This window comes from Eucalyptus grandis, chromosome 6 (assembly GCF_016545825.1).
Source record: "Eucalyptus grandis isolate ANBG69807.140 chromosome 6, ASM1654582v1, whole genome shotgun sequence".
Taxonomy (NCBI): domain Eukaryota; kingdom Viridiplantae; phylum Streptophyta; class Magnoliopsida; order Myrtales; family Myrtaceae; genus Eucalyptus; species Eucalyptus grandis.
In genome coordinates, this window is record NC_052617.1 from 25,572,717 (window position 1) to 25,593,444 (window position 20,728).

General features: G+C 38.3%; 1 protein-coding gene across 1 annotated transcript; it reads left to right on the forward strand.

Moving 5' to 3' along the window:
* Window positions 1-7,958: 7,958 nt before the first annotated feature.
* LOC104449067 (uncharacterized protein At4g26450) lies at window positions 7,959-14,244 on the forward strand. The gene is made up of 4 exons (XM_010063081.3): window positions 7,959-10,855; window positions 11,056-11,242; window positions 11,824-11,881; window positions 13,522-14,244. Exons 1-4 carry the CDS (start codon window positions 8,880-8,882, stop codon window positions 13,578-13,580), a joined length of 2,280 nt encoding a protein of 759 aa, XP_010061383.2. The 5' UTR covers window positions 7,959-8,879; the 3' UTR covers window positions 13,581-14,244.
* Window positions 14,245-20,728: the final 6,484 nt, after the last annotated feature.

Here is a 20,728-nt window from a genome sequence, read left to right on the forward strand (position 1 = left end):
AATATGTAAATTTATATGGGTATTAATGTTTTGAAAATTTTCCATGTGTTTCATATTAAACAAAAATCAAATTCGGGAGCAACCAGGATTAATAAGAGGTGAAAGACTAGACCACTTTTAGATTACCAAATATATGAGAACTGGGATGGAAAGATTGAGATTGTGCATGCTTGTGTGTACTTAAAATGGTAGAATTGAGAATTAAAGCAATATCTTTGTTAAGTGTTTTGCTTTTCTATTAATAAAATATTATTAAAATTTCTCTATATCGGCTTTGATAGATTAAAATTGGCTAGATGGACTGAATTGACATAATTATAAAATATTTAATACTGAATTTGCAAAGAAAAAAAGAGATTTAGGACAAAATTGAAAAATTTGTAATAAATTTAAGATTTTTTTTTGATAATTCTCCTTGTGATAATTAATTGAGATTTGAGAGTGCATTTTTAGTACTATTTTCTTATCTATACAATGTTTTTAGTGTATGGGCGTGGCTAACATTATTATTATTATTATTTTTTATCATTTCTTTCCCAATTCTTTTTTCGTGTTTTTGATTATTAATGTTTTATATTTTGACAAAAAATATAAATATAACTTTTGACGAAGCTTTTACAGCCACCCGAACAGATGTACAAATTTTGCTCCTAAACTGAGATGAATAATCTTGATGGGGACCACCGCCCGCGGTGGCCGCGATGGTTAAAGCTTGGTACCCCATCCGCAGGGGGAAGGGTTCGAGACTCCGCGTCCGCGTTACTTCAATGCAAAACGCGCGATTCACTTGTGGTGGAGTGCGTGGTGGTGGCCCGGTCCCACCCTGGGGTTTACTCTCCGCCGCGAAGCGGCACACGGAGGTTCCCTGGGTCACAAAAAAAAAAAAATAATAATAATAATCTTGATGGGGCACCATTAGTGTTAGTTATAAATGGATGTAAATCTTACACCTGTGATTATCTTCATCAAATACAAATAACCAAAATTTAAATTGTAACAAAAGAAAATTACAACGACAAAAATGCCAAGATAGTAAAACAATAAAAAAGAAAGGTGAGCACGGGTGTATAGGCCGTCAAGGGGGAGAATTACCAAAAAAGTCCTAAACCTATTGCAATTGTGCCAATTCAGTCCTAAACTTTTTTTTTGGCCAATTTAGTCCTAAACTTTTTATAATTGTGCCAATTCAGTCCTTTCGGCCAAAATTGGCCGGCCGGAGACGATTGGTTGGCCGGCGAACAATTTTTTAATAATTTCTTAAATTTTTTTTCGAATTTTTAATTTTTTCGATTTTTTTTTTTTTTTTACCTCCTTCTTCTTCCAGCGCCGGCCGGGCGAGGGCCGGCGAGGCGAGCCTCGCCGGATTTGGCGACGGCGGCCTCGCCGCGGCCTCGCCGTTCCGGGCGAGGCTCGCGCCTCGACTCGCCGGTGGCGGCGGGGCAAGCCTCGCCCGGGCACGCGAGGCCGCCGTCACCACCCGACCATGGCGAGGTCGAGCCTCGGCCTCGCCGATCCGGGCGACGGCAGCCTTGCCGACCACTAGCGAGGCCGTAACCAGATTTGGCGAGGCCGAGCCTCGCCTTAGGCGGGCGACGGCGGCCGCCGCCGTCGTTGGGCGAGGCTCGCCTTCACCAGTGGCCGGCGGGGGCGAGCCTTGCCAGTGGCCGGCGAGGTCAGCCTCGCCGGCCAGAGGAAGAAGAAGGAGGTAAAAAAAAAAAAAATCGAAAAAAATTAAAAAATTCGATTTTTTTTAAATTATTAAAAAATTGTTTGCCGGCCACTGCCTCCGGCCGGCGTCCACGTCAACTCCGGCCGGCCAATTTTGGCCGAAGGATTGAATTGGCACAATTATAAAAGGTTTAGGACTAAATTGGCCAAAAAAAAAAAGTTTAGGACTGAATTGGCACAATTGCAATAGGTTTAGGACTTTTTTGGTAATTCTCCCGCCGTCAAGGGGTGCTATGTATATCCTCCTGATGGATTTTATATACCAGATTTATTTAGTAAGTACCTTTGTAAACCGATTTAGGGCCCATTTGGTTCAATTTTGGGGAAATAACTTTGGAAAAATACAAATATCTTTGAGGTAAAGGGATTTACTGAAATGCTACACCGTTTGGTAAATTGTAATTTCAAATAGCATTGAAATGTAACTTTAGCATAAACACCGTTTGACAAAACTAACATTTGTAATTGACTTTTACTATTTTTTTTTTTTTTTTTTTTTAAGTTTGAAAATCAAATCCGATGGCCGGCTAACCGCCGACTGCTAAATCTAGCGGCCTGAGGTCGCGAAGGCTAGATTTGGTTGCCAGATGGCCAGATTTGGCGGCCTGAGGTCTCGCGGACCCAGGCAGCGTCACCTGGCTCTCATGCGCTAAGCGACGCCACCTGGGTTGCGGGTCATGCCACCCCAGGCCGTGGTCACCGGGGATGCACGACCCCTAGGCGGTGGTGGCGGTTGTCGGAGAAGCCCGACTCTTAGGCAGGGAAGATGAAGACGAATGGGGAAGAAGATGAAGCTGATGAACAGTGAAACTTGGATTTCCAAAATACCCAATGCTCAAAGTAGGTCCGGATCTGCATTGGGCTTTCAGTATTGAGAATTTAATATTTGACCAATGAGTTTTCAAAAATATTTGACAAACGCAAAATATTTTTTCCAATAGGCTTTGGGGGCCCAAAGCCGCTTGGAAAAGCTGAACCTAATGGGCCTTAATGTACTCAAAGATACTTAAAGCTTAGTATGTAAGGGTCTTTGCATAAGTTATCAATAGATAAGCAGAGAAGGCTTTGGACCCACTCGACTGAATATATGGAATGAGTAGCTTGTCTTGTGATTTAGTTAGGATTTTTTCTCAAAATTTCCAACAGTGCAGCACTTCTTCTTCGTATTGGCTTAGTCGCCCGACACCATTATTGGCATAACAATCGATACACGATAGATTGGCCCAACCTAATCCTCTCGTGCTCCTTGAAATTTTCCCTTTAACATGAATGATAGATATGAACCAAACCATCCCACAACATTGTCAACCCAACTCAAGTAATCTTTTGACCAGTGAACAATCTGGCCCTTGGAACCTTTTCACCTTCAAAATGTGATGAGTCAACGTTGATGTGCCAAAGGACTTTGTCGATGAGAGCTCTTTTGAGTTATCGGTTTGTTATCTCTAGTTTACCTTTCATCTGTTGAGCAAGAGCACTTTTACACAGGACTCTTGAGCTATGTTTAGCGATCAGAATAAAATTTATGATAGGATAAAATTTATTAAATCCTGCATTTGGTACTTGCTTAATACAAGATAAAACCGGATATAAATAAGATATAAGTCGAGATAAAATTATCTAATGGAAAATGTAGGATAAATGTGAATAGGATTTATAATATTTATAATAGAAAAGTTTTTCTCAAATAAAAAACTTCTTAAATTAACAAGTTTATAATTATATTTCGATATAAATAATATTCGAATTCTAATATAAGAAATTCAAAATAACAAAAGAAATATTTTTTATTTTATATATCCAAATTTAGTTCTATTTTATAATATAAAATATACAATATAAATATATATTTTATATTTATTATGTATTTTAGGTATTTTAGGTATATTGGTACATTTTTCTATTAATAAAATTTAATTAGAGAATGTTGGAAGGGGAATAAAGAAATAAAAAAATTAATTAAAAAAGAGAGGAAAATAAACTAAAAATAATCCATCTATAAAATTTGTGATTAATTTATATTGGTATGGCGTTTTAAACGGACAATATATCTAATACGATGTGAATATATTCAATTTTATTTCTGCAATCACCAAATAGTGGATATAATATAGCAAAATCTTATGGATTTTTTATCTTATTTTATCCAATCCTATTTTGTTAGAAATCCAAACGATGAAACACGGCCTTGGATCACTATACAAGACCATACTTTGGCACTTTGATTGTAAATGGGTGTGGTGTACTTATTGAAAGTGATCGACAAGTTCAATTTCCTATTATTATCTGCCCTTCATTAGGCATTATAGACAGAATTAGGTTGTGTCAGGGCGTGGGAGTCGAAACCCACTCCTGAAACTTATGCGTCTCCACCCCATCCCCCCTGAGAATGTGGGGATTTGAACCCCTCACCTCCCCCTTCCATGTTGGAAGGGTGGCCACTGGGGCGAATCCCAGTGATTTGATACTCCGATTGAAAACAAATAAATGCAGCTTGTAGATAATTTAAAATAGAATAGTTATTATTTCATTCGTATCCTCGTGTAAGAATACTAATGGCGCTCTTACCGGAAAATGTGGTTCGGAAGCCAAAGAACTTCTTCTTTTTTTTTTTTAAAAAAATAATATTTTTTTTATTTCTTTAAATCGAAATTTTATACCACAAAATAAGATATCCAATGCATACTACAAATTTCCAATTTAAAAAATATACATATCTAACTATACTCACTGAGTTTTTAAATCTGAAATTTACATGTTTTTCTAATGTCTTTGTGTGGTTTAAGCAAAATTAAATAAAAACCGAGATCATAGAGTAAGTACTCTTTTTAGAAATATCTGTATTCAGGAAAAATATATATTTAAAGTTTCGAATAAAAAGAAAGCTAAGTAAAGATAGGCCCAAAAAGAAATTGTTACTTGTCAAGTTAGAAAACAAAAATGGAAATAGAGTAGATAAAGTATAAATATAAAATGAATAAAAAGATAGTAAAAGAAGGGTTTGAAAGAGAGCAGCACATGTCCTCTCGAAAACCCTCATTTCAGCTTTTCTTTTTAATAGAGAATAGTTTGATACTGATAGATTTATTCTGTCCTCCACTCATCCTCCAAAATGGAGGGTTCACCTAACTCCAATAGGTGAACTGACAGTTTATTTTAGGGCAAATTTTGGTATTGAGCTGGTGTGTTTATCTAAAAAAGGATTGATAATTTGAAAAGCGATTTTCTAAATAAGATAATTTTTATTGTTTAGAAAAATTACTCAATAACGAGTACTTTTATCAGCAATAATGATTTATACCTAAATATTTTTGTTCATAATAGAAATGTTTTTCGTTTGTTTGTTTTTATGAACAATATAAACAATTATTGATTGAGTTTATTTGAGTTGATATCTCTTTCGATTGGCTTGAGTGTCAAACAAGATTGTGGTTGTGACATGTGGGGCGATGTCATACTTCCTCAAATGACATGATTTCAAAGCAATAGGAGAAATTGTGACTGAGCAACCTTAGAGGGTAGGTTTTTCTAAGGTGGTATTAGCAATGCGAGGATGAGTTTCCTCTTCAAAACTCAAAAAACAACAGAGAATGTTGAAGGTATGAGCAATTTACAAATAACATTTGAAAACACAATAGGCGGTAGGCACTTACATAAAGTATTCGTTCACCCTCACATGTGGTGCAATTGACATATTTAATAGAGATAATTATACTAGAAATTTTAAAACTTGTTTAAAAATACGATTAAGTCCTAAAATTTTCAAATAGTGCAGTGAGTTTTAAAATTTGTCAAATTGATCCGATCAAATCCTCCTGTTAAGTTCATCAAACTTAGCTAATGAAAAGTGCTAATGTGAATTTAGTATTATTTTATCACTCTTACAAGAAGTCTACGAGGCCTTGAAGTTGACTAAAATGCTAAAATGATATCGTTTTGATCAAAATCTCAATTTTCGTTTTTATATTTCTCTTTTAGGATGCATTTGGTTAATATTTTCCAAAAGACTCTAGACCTCCAAAAGCCTTAGTGCCAAAATTGAGCTGTTTGGTGACAATATTCCAAGGACCTTTGAGCAAAACATAGCATTTCCATATTCCCTTAACTTAATGGAACTCCTACTTAGCATTTTCATTTCACCATTTTGGTGCTATTTAAGGGTTTAAATGATTTTTCATTTCCTCCCAATCTTATTTTCGTAGTTCATTTTTGCCCTTATCAAGGACAAATTGTGGTGAGATTAGCATAGGAGCCAAAGGGACGTCGATATCCTACCTAGGGTTGCATGATTTCGATAGCGCTTGCATAGGTTTGTATAACATCGATGACCCTCACTTGGATTGTTCGTTGAAGCTTGATCTCCATATTTGGGTCACTTAAGGTCACGCAACTTTGATAGATTGGTCTTTAATGGTTGGGTTGCTTGAAGTTGGGCGACCTTGGCGTCAACTTGACTAGGGTCACATGACCTCGATGGCCCTTGTGTCACGAGCCAACAGTTTCCTTGACCGATGATTGACTTGTGCGGCGCCTGGCGAGCGGAATTTGCCAGGCCAGCCTTCCTTCTATACTTGTTCTAGCGAACAATACGGTGAATAGCTTTTTTGTACGAGATCGTATCACACCCAGCTTTGCTTGGGCGTCTAGTCCATCAAGTGAAATAGCAGATTTCTTTAGGCTCAACAACTTGTTTCGGTCTGTCATGGCCTCTTCAAGAGAGTGGCATTAGCTCTCGACCAATTTGTGCACGGAAGACCAACCCCGCTTTCAAAGCTCCTAAGTGATATAATCTTTCTATCCCAAAATTCCTAGCACCAACCGTCCTGACGTCATTCCCATGGACTAGTTGCGTTCGTCTTCTATACATTCTCACTCTTCACTTAATAACCCCAAACAATGTCACGAGTGTGGGAGAATTCACGGATCGTGACATTCTCCTCCACTCAATAACCCCAAACAGTGTCACGAGTGTGGGAGAATTCACAGATCGTGACATTCTCCTCCACTCAATTTTGCAACGCCCTCATTGCGATCGATTTTGTCACTTCCTTGCATCCCTTAACAATTGATGCGCCACTTTTGGGATTTTACATCGAATGGTTACGCTCGTCTAACAAAACAGGTTTTGCTCCATTGGTAGCTTTTTTTAATCTTAGCTGTTCAGGCCATTTTCGATCACCTGTGCTTTCTTTGACAAGTATGACATTTTTTGCCAACCGCATCTTTTAGCAGCATCATTTTTGCCTACTAAGCATTTCGACCCTAGCGAACCAAATGGAGGTTCTTTCCTTGTTAAAAACGTGACAATAGACCTCTTTTTTTTATTCACTGATCGATTCAAGAACGTTATCCCAATTTAGTGAAGATTCAGTTCTTCTCTAACTCTATCCGCTTGGCGGGGAACCGACTCTTCCTAGTTCCCCCATTGTCATCCTAGAAGCTTAGTTGAGAGCCGCGCTTTGTCCGTGCATCTTTTTCCCCAACGATTTACTCTCTGCCCTCATAGGATCGGGTAGACCACTAGTACTTCTCAGTTTAACCCACATTGGAGTGAGGAGTTCGATTCTCCTACTTGTATACTTGTAATAAATTTATCTTTCGTTTTTCTTTTAAATTTTACTATCAAAGTACTAAGTTGGATGACATATAACAATTGATGGGTATATTAGTTTGAGATTTTAACCTCCATTTATCACAAGTGTTTTAGTTTGTGATTTTTCATGATATTAACTCAATTTATTGAAATTAATGGAAGATAAATTATAAAAAATTTACCGGGTTATGGTTTTTAGTGGTTAAAAAATTAATTTTGGGTAATTTTCTTAATTTTGAATAAATTTATAATTTAATTTTGAATAAATTTATCATAAATATATCAATTTAGAATTTTTCATGGTATTAATCTTTAAACGAACAAAAAGTGCAGAAGTAGTCACTGGATTGCCATTGGCACATGCGCCGGCACCACGCGAAAAGAAATAAGAAAATAGGAATTATAAATAAATAAATAGAGCAGAGAAATTTTTAAAAAAAAAATCATTAATAATTCAATTTTTTTTTTTTAAAAAAAAAAGAGGGAGAGAGAAAGAAAGAGAGAGAGAGAGAGAGAGAGAGAGAGAAGAAAATGAGACGAGGAGCAGGAGGGAGCTCCAGCCGCAGCCAGTGGGAGGAGATACGTGCGTATATGTATTGTCTTTCTTTTATATTCCTTGACTCGGATGAAAACCTCTCTCTCTCTCTCTCTCTCTATCTCTCTCTCTGCGGATCGCGGAATTCGTTTCGTGGCGTGATTTCTCTCCACGCCCCCCTCCGCCGGTCGCCCGCCAGCACGCCTTTTTCCAATAATATATAATAAAAGCCGAGGGGGGACCGTCCCGAATTTGACCGAAAGGCAGAAGCCGACCCTTACTTTCTTTTTAACGCCGAGGGGGTTAGAGATTTTTTTCCCCGGCCATTTTGTTCCTTGTGGAGACGAGCTTCCGATCGAAAAGAACATTTGGGACGACTCCCTGGATCTGAAAACCCTAGAACGGACCGAACGACCAACGACCGACCAACCGTTCTTGAGCCTTGGACATTTTTCTTTTGGCCCCCATCTTGGAAAGAGGGAGGTGGGGGCGGTGGAAATATCGGATTTTGCTGTTCTGAGGGATCGGACTGAGGCTAGATCTGCGAACCCAAGTGCGGAGTTTCCGGATTTCGGGAGTGGGATTCTTGATCTTGCTGGTCAGTGTACTTGGGGGGTTAATCTTGGGGTGGCGGGGGTTTCTTGAAATAGCTGACGGGCGCTGTTCTTGAATCTTGATTCTTTAGTGGGTCTCCGTTTCTCGGGGAGATGGGCGTGGGTGCGTGCATGAGAACGGCAAAAGTTGGGGCGGGCGGGCAGTAGCTGGTGAATTTTTTTCTTTTTGTTCGCTTTTGGTTTGTTGGGAGGGACGAGACCAAGTGGAGTCCTGCAAAGCTTGTGTGAGCGAATGCGTAATTCGATTGTCCCGAGGGCCTCTTAAGATATCGATAGTTGAATCTTTTGAGGTCGGCAAAGTGTTGGCAACTAAGCCCGTCGGGAACAAGAGTCTGAAGGGTGTTGGCTAGTAGCGGCTCTGAGTTTCTTATTTGAACGGCAAATTTGTCTACATAATTGATTGGGCAACATGCATTCGAGGCACCGGAGTCCTGGAAATGGGTACAGGTCGGGTTCGATGGGGATGAATATGGCTGTGGCCTCTCGTATCTCCCCGGAGAGTTCAGTTAGGAGCCATGGCTTCCATAATTCGGAATACCGGAGCTTCAACCGTAGTTTTGGGCGGAGCCCTAGCCATGGTCATACGAAATCCTTCCAACCCCCACCGCCTCCTCTGCCACGCAAATCTGACATGTTCATGGAAGCTGGGAAACTTGCAGCGGAATACTTGGTCTCTCAGGGAATTTTGCCAGCGAGCGCACTTTCCGGGAAGTGGCAGAATGGTAATTTGAAGAAGCAGGTCAGCGAGTTTCAGGAGTTTAGGTCTTCAGAGGGGGAGAACTTGCAGTTCCATGGTGAGATGAGAACGTCGGCCCTTGCCCGTTTGGGTAATTCGGGTTATGATTCAGGGTCAGGTAGGAGGAGGTATTCTGATGATTACAATGCGGTTGGAGTGAGAAACCATGTTAAAGGGAGGAGGAGAGGAGGATCTTTCAGGGGACATGGCTCTGACTGGGGCAGAGATTATGGAAGGAATGGCTCATGGTCTGATAGACGTAGAGCGTCTCCAGAAATGGGCGTTGAACATGCTCCTGATGCGGGACATTACGAGGAGAAGATGGTTGCTAAAGATAATGCTGATGCAGTGGAGAAAACTGGCACCAGTTCAGCCGTGCCAAAGGGTAAGGACAGTGGAGATTCAGACTCTGAAGTAAAGGAGCACCTATCAAAAGTGAATTCTAGTAGTCCTGTGAAAGATTGTTCCAATGAAACTGGTGGAGAACTTTCCAAGGAGTCTCATGATTTGAGAAACTCGACAGAAAGGAGTGAGGAGATGAAAGATGGATCTAATAATCATGAAGCAGGGAAAAATATAGTTGTGGAGGGGTTACCTGCTGAAACTGCTGCTGCAGAGATAAAAGTATCAGGGAGCAGTTTTCCTGATTTACGGGCACTCTGCAAATTTGCCAACATGCCCACCAGAATCCGTTCAGCTAGAGGCACCAAACTTGAGCCTGTTTCGAGTGGTGTAGAGACCAATGATGCCGCAGGACCTTCTAGAGGAACAAGAGTCGTGGTTGAAGATGATACTGTCGTTGGCTCATCTAGTACTGGTTCTGCAAACGACTCTAATGAATCAAAATGCCTTGACTCTGAGATCTCTAAAGCAACATCTCTTCAGCCATCTGAGGCGTCGAAAGAATTAGCTCCTGCTCATGGCACTGAGTTGGCCGAACATGTGAGCTCACAGCCTTCACCAGAGGTGAGAGAATTAAGCCCAGCATGTGGTTTTGACGAGGCTAAAGATTCTAAATCTGAGTCCTTTCCAGATAAATGCTTAGGTTTTGATATTGATCGAGATTCAAGCCAGGCTTTGCCAGGATGTGAAATTTTGAATCCTGTAGTTGAGAAAAGGGTTGAAAAGCAGGCGGTTGAAGAGAGTAGTATAAATGAGGGACGTAAAAGAACAAGGGATTGGCTTTCTCCCATTGACGATGAGGGGGACAAGTACTTTCATGTTTTCAAGTCGAGTAAAGGTAAAGCGGATGTTAAAAGCGATCTCATGAGTGCTGAAACTGTAGTCACCATTGCTGACGCAGATAATTCAGCAAGTAATCCTAAGTTGCTAGAAGTTGAAGACACGACATGTGCCAAGTATTCTCAGGAGAAGCAGCTTTTCCCAGGCTCATTCAAGATTTGTGACCTTAATCTTATGGAAACTACCGATGTGACTGAGAACCATAATCAAGATCCCATTTTCATGTATCCACCTATTTCACACTTGAAAGCGGAAAATAGTTCAGTTGATGTTGACTTGTCAATAAGTAATGCCGGCACATCTTCTGAGAATGCAAGACGCATGCCTACTGGTAGAGCAATTGAAGTAATTGACTTAGAAAATGATTCTGCTTTAGAAGACAAGGCCTTCAACATGCCTGAAAGGAAGTAAGTGTTGTATATGTAGCATGTCTCTCGTTTTCTCTCGACAGATGTAATTGTTGCAGCATTACCTTGTACAGCTGTTTATTATAGTTTGATTCTGAGGCGCCTCTCTGGTGCGCCTTTTGCAGGAAAGATTTTAGAAGATCATATTTTAATTTTACCTAAATTCAGTGCACTAATTATCTTAATTGTCGATTGTACAGGACAGAGACTGCATTCACGGATATAGAGGGATTTCCTAATCCTGCACCAAATACAGTTGATATTCCAGATCCTCAGGATGGCTATAATCTCATGATCTCAGAGTTGCTTGGTAACGATTTTTCAAATTGCACTTCTGTGCAGGGTGAGATTAATCCTCTTGATAACATCAGCCTTCATAACGGAGAGGTATTAACAGTTTTTGCCTAGAAATATGTCGAGAATTTACCTTGTCTATGACAAGAATCTTTGCGAAATGTTGATTGACTTTCTGGGAGGACCTTGTTCATGCTAATGTTATTTATTGGCTGGCGTTCTGTTAGTTCAAATGCATGGACTGACTTTAATGGCTTTTTATTGGGATAAATATTGCTGGCGGTCACTCAATTTGGTGCATTTTGCAATCAAGGCCACTAATTTTTATTTCAATTACCCAATGCACTACTCTTTCATTCTTCTGCCATTGGATGAACTTTGATTGGACTGTGTGAATTTGCCAACGAAATGAATGACGTGGTAACCACATGATCCTCTTTTCTTCTTTGACATGGCCAGTGCATTGTGGCCACCAAGGCAGCATTCCTCTAGAAAATTGGCTGAATTACAGCCAAAATGCATCAATTGCAAAGAACTAAAGTTTTTGTCATAAGGTGATGGAAATCAAAATGAGTTGACCTGGTTGCAAACTACCACTAATGGGATTTACCCCTTTTCACTGTACATGTCCTGAATATTTTGTGTGATTAACTGAATCTTTATTGTTGTTTCAGGTGCCTCTTGCAGAGGACGATCCGATATATATGTCGCTGGGCGAAATACCATTCTTAAGTATGTGAAAGGTTCATTTTATTTCATTCTTTTTGGTGCGAATTAGTAGGATGCGTGGTAGAGCTGACCTAAGTTAGGCATGGGTGTGTTATCAGGCAGCTTCTTGATGCATTTCATGAGTTGATGAGTACTGAGACACGATGATGTGTTACTTGTCTTCTTGAAAAAATGACTTCACCTCGGATCATAAATTAGAAGCGCCCCCCTCCTTCCTTTCTCCTTCTCTTCGGAAATCCTTTTTTTCTTTTTCATGTTAGATTCTGCATACATGAAGAGGAAGCGAGGACAAAGAAAGGATCTTAGCAAATGGATAGATGAGGTTCTAGTTTGCAATCAGGCAAAATGTAATCTTGAATCACTCTCATTAAGTTTGTAGAGCTGAACTCATTGGTTTTCAAGGGAAATTTTGTTTTTGTCAATCTTACTATTGTATTAGATTGTTGGATGTTATGAGACAAACCTGCCAAATTACTATACTTGCCTTCCAGTTCTTTTCAAGTCTTTACTTTTCATTCCACCCTTAGACTGACTTCTACTTGAAGGGACACGCATAGTCAAGCCTTAATTAGAGAAAAAAATCGTGGTTACAACTTCTTAAAAAGCATGTTTTCATATGGCTAAAGAATGTGAATCTAGATTTGCAGATGCCCTCTAGATAACAAGTACCAGGTTTTGACATGTGATTCAACGATTTTTAAAAATGAGTTGAGACGTGATTCGGTGTGTGGACCAGAAAAAAATTGTTTTCTTATAGGACTGCCTTTCAACTGGGTGAAACTAAGCAGATGTCTGAACTAACTGATGTTGAAGAATTAGCGGATGAGTTGTGGTTAAAGGAGTATACTTGTGAGCTGGGGCTGATTTCCAAATGCTTGGGGTCCTTTTCAGATAAGTATGGTATTAAGTACATAAAAACATAGAACTTAAATGGTTTCTTTGATAAAAGAGTTTGGTATGTATAGTTTCCTCATGAGCAAAATAGGAGAAACCAATGGTTCAATAAAGATTACACCTTTTCTTTCATTTGATGATTGAAGTACAGTCATGCATTTAAAAAGCATCTGATGAAAATGTGGACGATATAACCACTGAAGATTGGTCTATTATTTGCTTGAAGAAAACACAATTTTTTGGCATTGATGGTAGCTGATCATGAAAATGGAATTCATAACATGTTAAATGATCCCTGAAAATGACCTTCTGAGATATGAAAGCTTCAGAGCTGTATAATTCAAGGCCGGTTTACTTGTCTTAAGCAGTCAAAGAGATATGCTTCTGTTCTATATATTTACCTTTGAGTGATTTTTCCAATATCTGGTCATTTACTTTTTCTTTTTGTTGTACTTGATCATCATTAATTATCGTAAATCTCTGTTCAGTATAAAAAAAACACATATCTGCAATTTGGCATTTCTGATGTGGTTTGTGTTGCAAATATGTTTTGTGTCTACACTGTTGTTGCATCTGGCCCAACATCCCCACTTTTGTTCCTTTTACAGCTTGCACAACTCAAACATCTGATTGTGGTCCTACTTCGTTTATATTGACAGATATGTTCTCATGTAATATCACCTCAAGAACCTCCTTTTATTACTTGATAATATCTCTTGAACTGTTTGCTTGTGTTTTCTCCTTTGTAGGTATTTTCCGGAATTGGGAGAATGCCGCCCCACCACAGGAGGACGGAAAGCCTTTCTGAATCTCTGTCTATCAACAAAACAGCATAATGCTTAGTACTTCGTTGTTGCCGTGCGGCCGTTGCTGCGGGTGGCTGCAGCATTGACTTCTTTGTTCATATTCAACCCCTACGGTTTTTCGCTTAAAATAGGAAGCAGAAATGTCGTCTCCTTCCTGGGAGGCCCTCTTAGAGTCGTGGAATGTAATCTTGTTTGTACGAAATGCACTGGACTGCTATGTAGGACATGGTTTGCTTATTGTATCCGACGGAAGAAGTTCCAGCAACTCCGCTGCTCTTGTGACGACTGGGCTTGGCACCGTCGGCCGAGGTCAAAAGGTGAGCTCGACTTCGCCGATTACTGATTTGGGTATAATGGGGATGTTGTTGGTGAACTTCTTAGGAATTCCGCATGCTTAGCCAAAACTAACCACAAAGAAAGAAAGTGGGTTGCTGATTCTTTCCGTGCCATAGCTTACGGAGCAATACACAGCAATATACACTGGTGCTAAATTCGTGTAAAGATTCATTTTTTCACCAGCCTCCAGGGTTTTTTCCTTTCACACTCTTCTTCCCGAGGGACCCAAGTTTCATGTTTGATGTGGGAAACACGAGAAACGTGCAGCAGCATCTGACTTTTTTTTTGGGGCTCATTTTTGAACTTCTGTACTGAGGAATTCTTGCAGTTCTTGCTGGTTTGTGTGTGAACTGAGGCTAGATGTGTTTTAAGTCAGATGTGATGATGATAACAACACGGGTCACGTTATTCACGTATTGGGGCTGTGGACGGAGGGAGATAGGGGAGGATAGGATGGGAAGGAGGGTGAAGTTAATTCAATGCAAAAAATTTAGGACAAAGCGAGAGGATCTGACAGGGACAGCAGAGGCCTAGCGTTCATGTATGCGTGTAAAAGAGTTGGTGGATTTTTTAGCCTCATGAAAAATGTATGACGATGCAATGACGGGGGACCCTCTCCATCGCTTTCCTAGATTAATTTCGTCCACGTCATTTTCGCCTCTATTTTTTTTATTCATGTAAAATTTGGATTTTTTTTTTCCCTATCTCCTTTTGCCCCCTTTTGAAGGTAATTATTTACCCCTCTTTTTTTTTTTTTTTCCTTTTTTTTTTTATTTGCCTCGTGGGTTGCATGTGTCTTTTTAATTATTGCCTCTTTTCCCCCATCTTTTTTTCTTTGGTTGTTTTTTCAACTCGAGACGAAAATATTTCTCCTATAAAGGTGTGCATCATTTCATCATTTTCTCTGTCCTTGGTAAATCTTGAAACTGCCTTGGACTAAAAACATACTCTGGTTAATTTGTCGGATTCTTTCTTGTTCTTCTTCTTTTCAATTTTTGATAAAATTATTTGGAGGCAAACGGATTATCTACCTTCATTTGGCATATCAACGAGTACACATTTTTTGGATTTCAAAATTTGAATTAAACTAGTAGTTAATCAAAGAATACATGATTTTCTAAAAGTTATCTTAGTAATTTCGTCTTTTCTTTTAATTCTATTTCTTCTCCCTGGTATTGAAAGAAAAGTGTGGGATATTCTAGCGTTTTCTACAAAGAAAAAAAATATCTTTTATTCGAATGGAGTATAATCAGTATATGTAATAATAATTGAATTTTTTTCTTCATTTTCAACACGGACGGGGACGCCTTTTGGGTCGGTTCTTTTAAAAAATAAAAAAAATATAACTCGAATTCATGGGTTTGTTGCAATTAAAACCATTGATTGGAACTCACGGATGGAGGGATTCATATAAAATCTATAAAACCGACGGTTATGAACTAAGAAGTAATTATTAATTTAACCCGTGAACAGTCTGATTAATTATTTTATAAGCACTGGCGACTCGTATTATAACAATCTCCCAAGTGAAAAGACAAAAAGAAAAAGAGGGAAGGGGTATACCAAAACGTGTCTCTCTCCCTTAGAATTTAAAATAAAAATAAAATAAAAACGCGAGAAAAAAGGGAAGAAAAGGGTAAAAGATGACCGTTGGGGTGCGTCCTGGCAATAGTAAAAATCTAAAGGGCCCACCACAGCCATAACAAAAATAAAATAAAATAAAGGGAATAGGGAGCGGGACACGTGTCGCGGACGGTGCGGTCTGATGCGTTGAATCTGCGGTGTAGGGAGGAAATCCAGGGCGTTGCATGATTGGCCGCGCGCCATGGCGGAGTCAAGGCCCCTACATCATTTCTTTACCTGCCCACTAGCATTTTTTTGCCTACCGGCAAGCATTTTTTTTCCTTTTCTTTTTTTTATTATAAAAAATGGGGAAAAGAAAAAAAAACCATAGACATAATAATCAATCGTAAGATTCACAAATTTAATTGGATGGAAAAATTAAAATGCTTGATGTCGACTTTCTTTCTTTTATTTCTTGTAGCACTTGTCACGGGTCGATCAATTTCGGTCGATCAAACACCGCGCGGCCTTAGGATCGGTGATCCCAAGTCAGCCTTACACACACACTTCGCTCGAACACAAGAACCGAATGGGCAAAGAGAGTGTATTTGCTTGTGAACGAACCGATTACATTGTGGGAAAAATCCCTATTTATACAAGAGTGGGTCCATGGAGACATAATAATCAATCAACGTAAGATGGTCACAAATTTAATTGGATGGAAAAATTAAAATGCTTGATGTCGACTTTCTTTCTTTTTATTTCTTGTAGCATCTTGATATTCTTGTCCGATTATTAACCAAAAAACAAATGCCGCATTTATAATTTGTAACTGAAAAATGAGAGGAGTGTTATTAATTTTTTTGGTGTTTATTTTGTAAGGGCCTTGTCGGCCATTTTCCGACCAAAGAAAAAAGTCGATTGTTGCCCTGTGATGACGGTTAAGGAGTGTCGCTGAACAATGTTTTTGACTTAATAGCATAATATGATATGAGATATTCGAAGAACCATCGTTGAACAATGTTTTTGACTTAATAGCATAATATGATATGAGATATTTGAACTATTGATCTGACTTATTTATCTTCTTAAGTACACGCAATGAAAGTCGTTCCTACAACCCATTTCAAGTAAGGCCTCCTCCGTTAGAAAATTTGTGGGAGGGCTTTATAATTAATTTAAGCGAGAGATGTGGCCATTTGGATTTGAAATTTATTGCGCATGCGAGATGCACTTAACCCCTAAATCAATCCCTTTGAATTTGCAAGTTGCATTTGCACTCGATAAGGGGAGGGACAGGCTAGAAGCCCGTGAATTTGTATGGGGAATTCCCTTTCTATCTCTTTGGTTAATTGAAAAATATTAAAGTTTATTTTGAGCAACTTTTGCTTTATCCTTTTTTTATTATTACTTTTAATAGTAGAGATAAGACTTTCTTCAATAAACTTTCGAGGTCATTTAATATCAGTGAAACTTCTATATGAATTTTAAAACCAAAATGATTCTTTTTTCAGCGAAATGATAGTAAGTCATTTTCTTCTTGCTTAAACCAAACGAAATAAACCCTTATGGTCATGCTGGATTTTGATTTTTACATTATCATTCTCATCGTTTATTGTCAAATTAAAAGTAGAAATTTTACTTAAAATTTATCAAAGAAAATTAGATGAATTGAAGTCGCTCAATTTTAGCAGTTATATTTGCATTTTTCTGAAGACAATAAGCTGTATCCATCACTAGATAAAAAGATGTTTAAGGTGAAAAAAACACAAGAAAAAAAGAGGATAATAATAATCACGCACGTCCCATCTTTCGGCTCCATAATTTTTAAAAAAATTCAATTTCATCCTTTTAAATCTAACAAAGAATGAATTTTTTTATTTATTAATTAGCATAAAGTGAAAATGCTAGTTGTAGGCGGGCTCGTTGGCCGAGAAAGTTGGACATCGCAAAGACCATTCCAAGTTCGCAGCTTCCCAATTGGACCGCACATTACCTTCTATCTTATATTATATAAAGTATAATTAAGTTGGGACATTTAATTTTAGCTTAGGACCAAGAAGTACCATGGAAATTGATTGTTTAAGGGGCTTTGGAAGAATACATTTGAGTCCTCGAATTGGTTCCTTCTCATCAAGATGCAAACCTTCCATTTTAGATTATTAAAGTCGTGCAATGTACAGTGAATGAACATGCGATGTCGTATGATTAGATGGATGCACGGTTTACTAGTCGGGGGCGAGGTCATTTTTATGCGTTTTAAATAATATGATTATGCTGATGTGTTTCGCATGGTTAATTCCACGTCTTGCGTCGTAATTTTAAAGTAAGAATTGTGCCCAAGAAACTAGTAGACGGTACGCATCCCGACTTCTTCTTCTTTCCTTTTTTCAGGTTTTATGAATTATTGCAAACAAGTTCGATCTCATGAATTAAGTGGGTTCTTGGAACTCTAATAGGACAAACTTATGTTAGATCAAAGCAGGGGGAGTAATCAGAATCGGAAGCTCTATGAACTCTCTGGTCGTGAGTCGGAAGGTCTCGCTGGCTTCAAACAGAGGCGAGCTCAAATGGTGGAGAATTGGGGCTCAAAGGAAGGAAGAGAGGAGAATGGAGGAGATGCTGAGGGAGGAAAAGCTAGGGTTTAGAGATTCGAAGGAAACGATGTTGTGGCAAGAGAGAAGATGATGTCGAATTGACCAAGAGACTTGGCAATCCCAGCATTCTCATTCTTCTAGTTTATTGATACGAGGTTTAAGAGTTTAGATTCAAATAGTAAATGTGTGTTTGTGCTCAGGTGCCCGAAAATATTGACTCTAGGGTCCGGTTCTTGTGAACACCGCATGTACATATACAAAAAGAAAGGAATGAAATAAAAAATGAATAAAAATCAGTCCAGCTTTTGTACTTTTAGGAAACCATCTTTAGGTCAATTCTAAGATTTTGTACTTAAGTCGATGTGCTGGGACCTTGTATTCACTATACCACAAGCATTGTACTACTCCCCATTGATCAAGGTTTTAGGGGAGGGTGGGGGACCTAAATTTTGAAAACTTTAGAAAGTATGGAAGTTAACCTCTCTCTCTCTCATTTTAGGTGAAAACAACTGGTCGAGCACATATACATGTCATATTCCAAACTTTAGCTCTTAAAATTCGACATATTCAAAAATACTTTACTAGAAAATTAAATAAATTTCGGTGAATTTTGGGGAGGAGTAATTTGTATTTATATTTAGACTTATAAGTCACCAGTCTTATTTTGCTTTTTATTGTTAATGGGGTTCGAAACCTGAGATTTATACCTAGATATCCCACCCTTCATTTTATGAGTTGTTATAGCATATGTCGGTGTAGAGTTTTCTTCGTACAGAGCATTCGGATTGGTGATTGTTGGATCATATAAAATAGGATTCAGTTGTTTATTAAGAGCCTTTCGAGTGTGTTAATGGAGTACGACTTTTGTACAAGAGAGTACGACAAAATACACCTAGGTTTGATTTTTTAAGATGGTAGATCGGCCTCTCTCTCACAACCGTAGAAACTCCCTTTGTCTCTCAAGGCATGATTGTGATCGACAGACATGTGCACTTCATTATGAAAAATATCTTAAGTTTATGTGAAAATAAAATTTTGATTAATGGTCTTTCTTGCGAAATTCAATTTCTTTCGGTTCTTTTAGTGACAAGTGGTAAGTCCCATCAAGTATGACTAAATGATATTTCTCCTGTTAGGTGCACGTGCTATTTATGTTTGAGAAAGCATCACATCAAAAAATTTATTTAGTAGAATTGTTGCATATAATTCATTGATTTAAATGTTTGGTGAAGTGGGTTTAATTAGATACGTTCACGAGTTTGTATTTGGGTTTTCTCTGGTGATTTCTCTAAATTGGACTTTTACCATACATTTCAATAGTTGGTATCAACTAAATATGTTGAAGGGTTCGGACTTGGCTTCTTCTTGCTAATTTCTCTAGGCAAAGATATCGAACATCTATGATGCGTCTTTACAAGGTCAAACCTAACTGCGGTGATGGTTGCCCGAGTTAACCCCTTTAGCAAAAGCATCGTAACATTGCTCTAGAGCGTCTAACATGCAAATGGCCAGTGTAGGTACGAGAACTGGTTTAGTAATTGAGCGATCATTCTCAACACGTGAAGTAATTATAATTCAAATGATAGATTTTGTAACTGGTGTGGAACTCCTTTTCTAGCCTCGTCACTAACTTATTCCCTTCTTTCGATTCGTGAAACTTGGGGGCTCATTGCCTACCTCCAACTCGGGGGGAAAAAGTCATATAGAAGTAGGATTGGCGATTCGCATCTTCATAACATAATCATAATTTGTCAAACATATATCAAACATGACGTGTTTAATAATCATGTTCTCCTATACTTTTGAAATCAAAATACGACACGATTATTAAGTGAGTTATTTGACTCGACACGTCATGTATGTTAAAGATATTAAACACTTAAAAAACACGTAAAAAGTGCTTGAAAATGCCTCAACGTGTCTAAATTATATAGTTGGGTCGAGTTGACCCAAGGCAATTTGCAAACAAAAACCTTTTACTCCCATCTATAACATCCAACTCATGTTCAGTTACACGTGGTTTGTCGTGTAAATGAGTTTAGTCAAAGATTACCTAAATTCGGTAAAAGAAATACAGCGAGTGACTTTAGAATCAATCCAAAATTCACATGAAACCTAAAACCTATGATGTTAACCGGTTTCAGGATCGATTATAGGATCGAATTGGGAACTAGCCAATTTATTTATTTTTTGTTTCATATTTTTGTTTCATCTTTTTCTTTCCTTTTTGTTTCATTTTAGTTAAGTAAAATGAAAGTGAATGCAATAATAAAAATCTCCATTTGTCAATAGCAACAATTCATAAAAGATAAACGCATAAATTAAAATAAATAATAAAAAGTTGGAAATATGCAATCATAATTTATTGATTTCTAGGTTCTCGCCTTGATTCCTCGCTTGATTCTTACCCAATAATTGGGAATCAAACTGCACAATATCAATTCCACTTTTTTTTTTGAAACCGCGGAACTAGATGGGTAATCGCGGTAATTTGGAACTAGTTCTTATAACTGATTTGGTTCGATTCCCAATTCTACCTTGGACTTATGCTCGCTCCTACAAGTAACTAGAAAAATAGTATTCAAAATAGATTAGCCTTACTTGCACAATAGACTAATCAAACCAATTTCATCTTAAATTTTTTAACGTTTTCT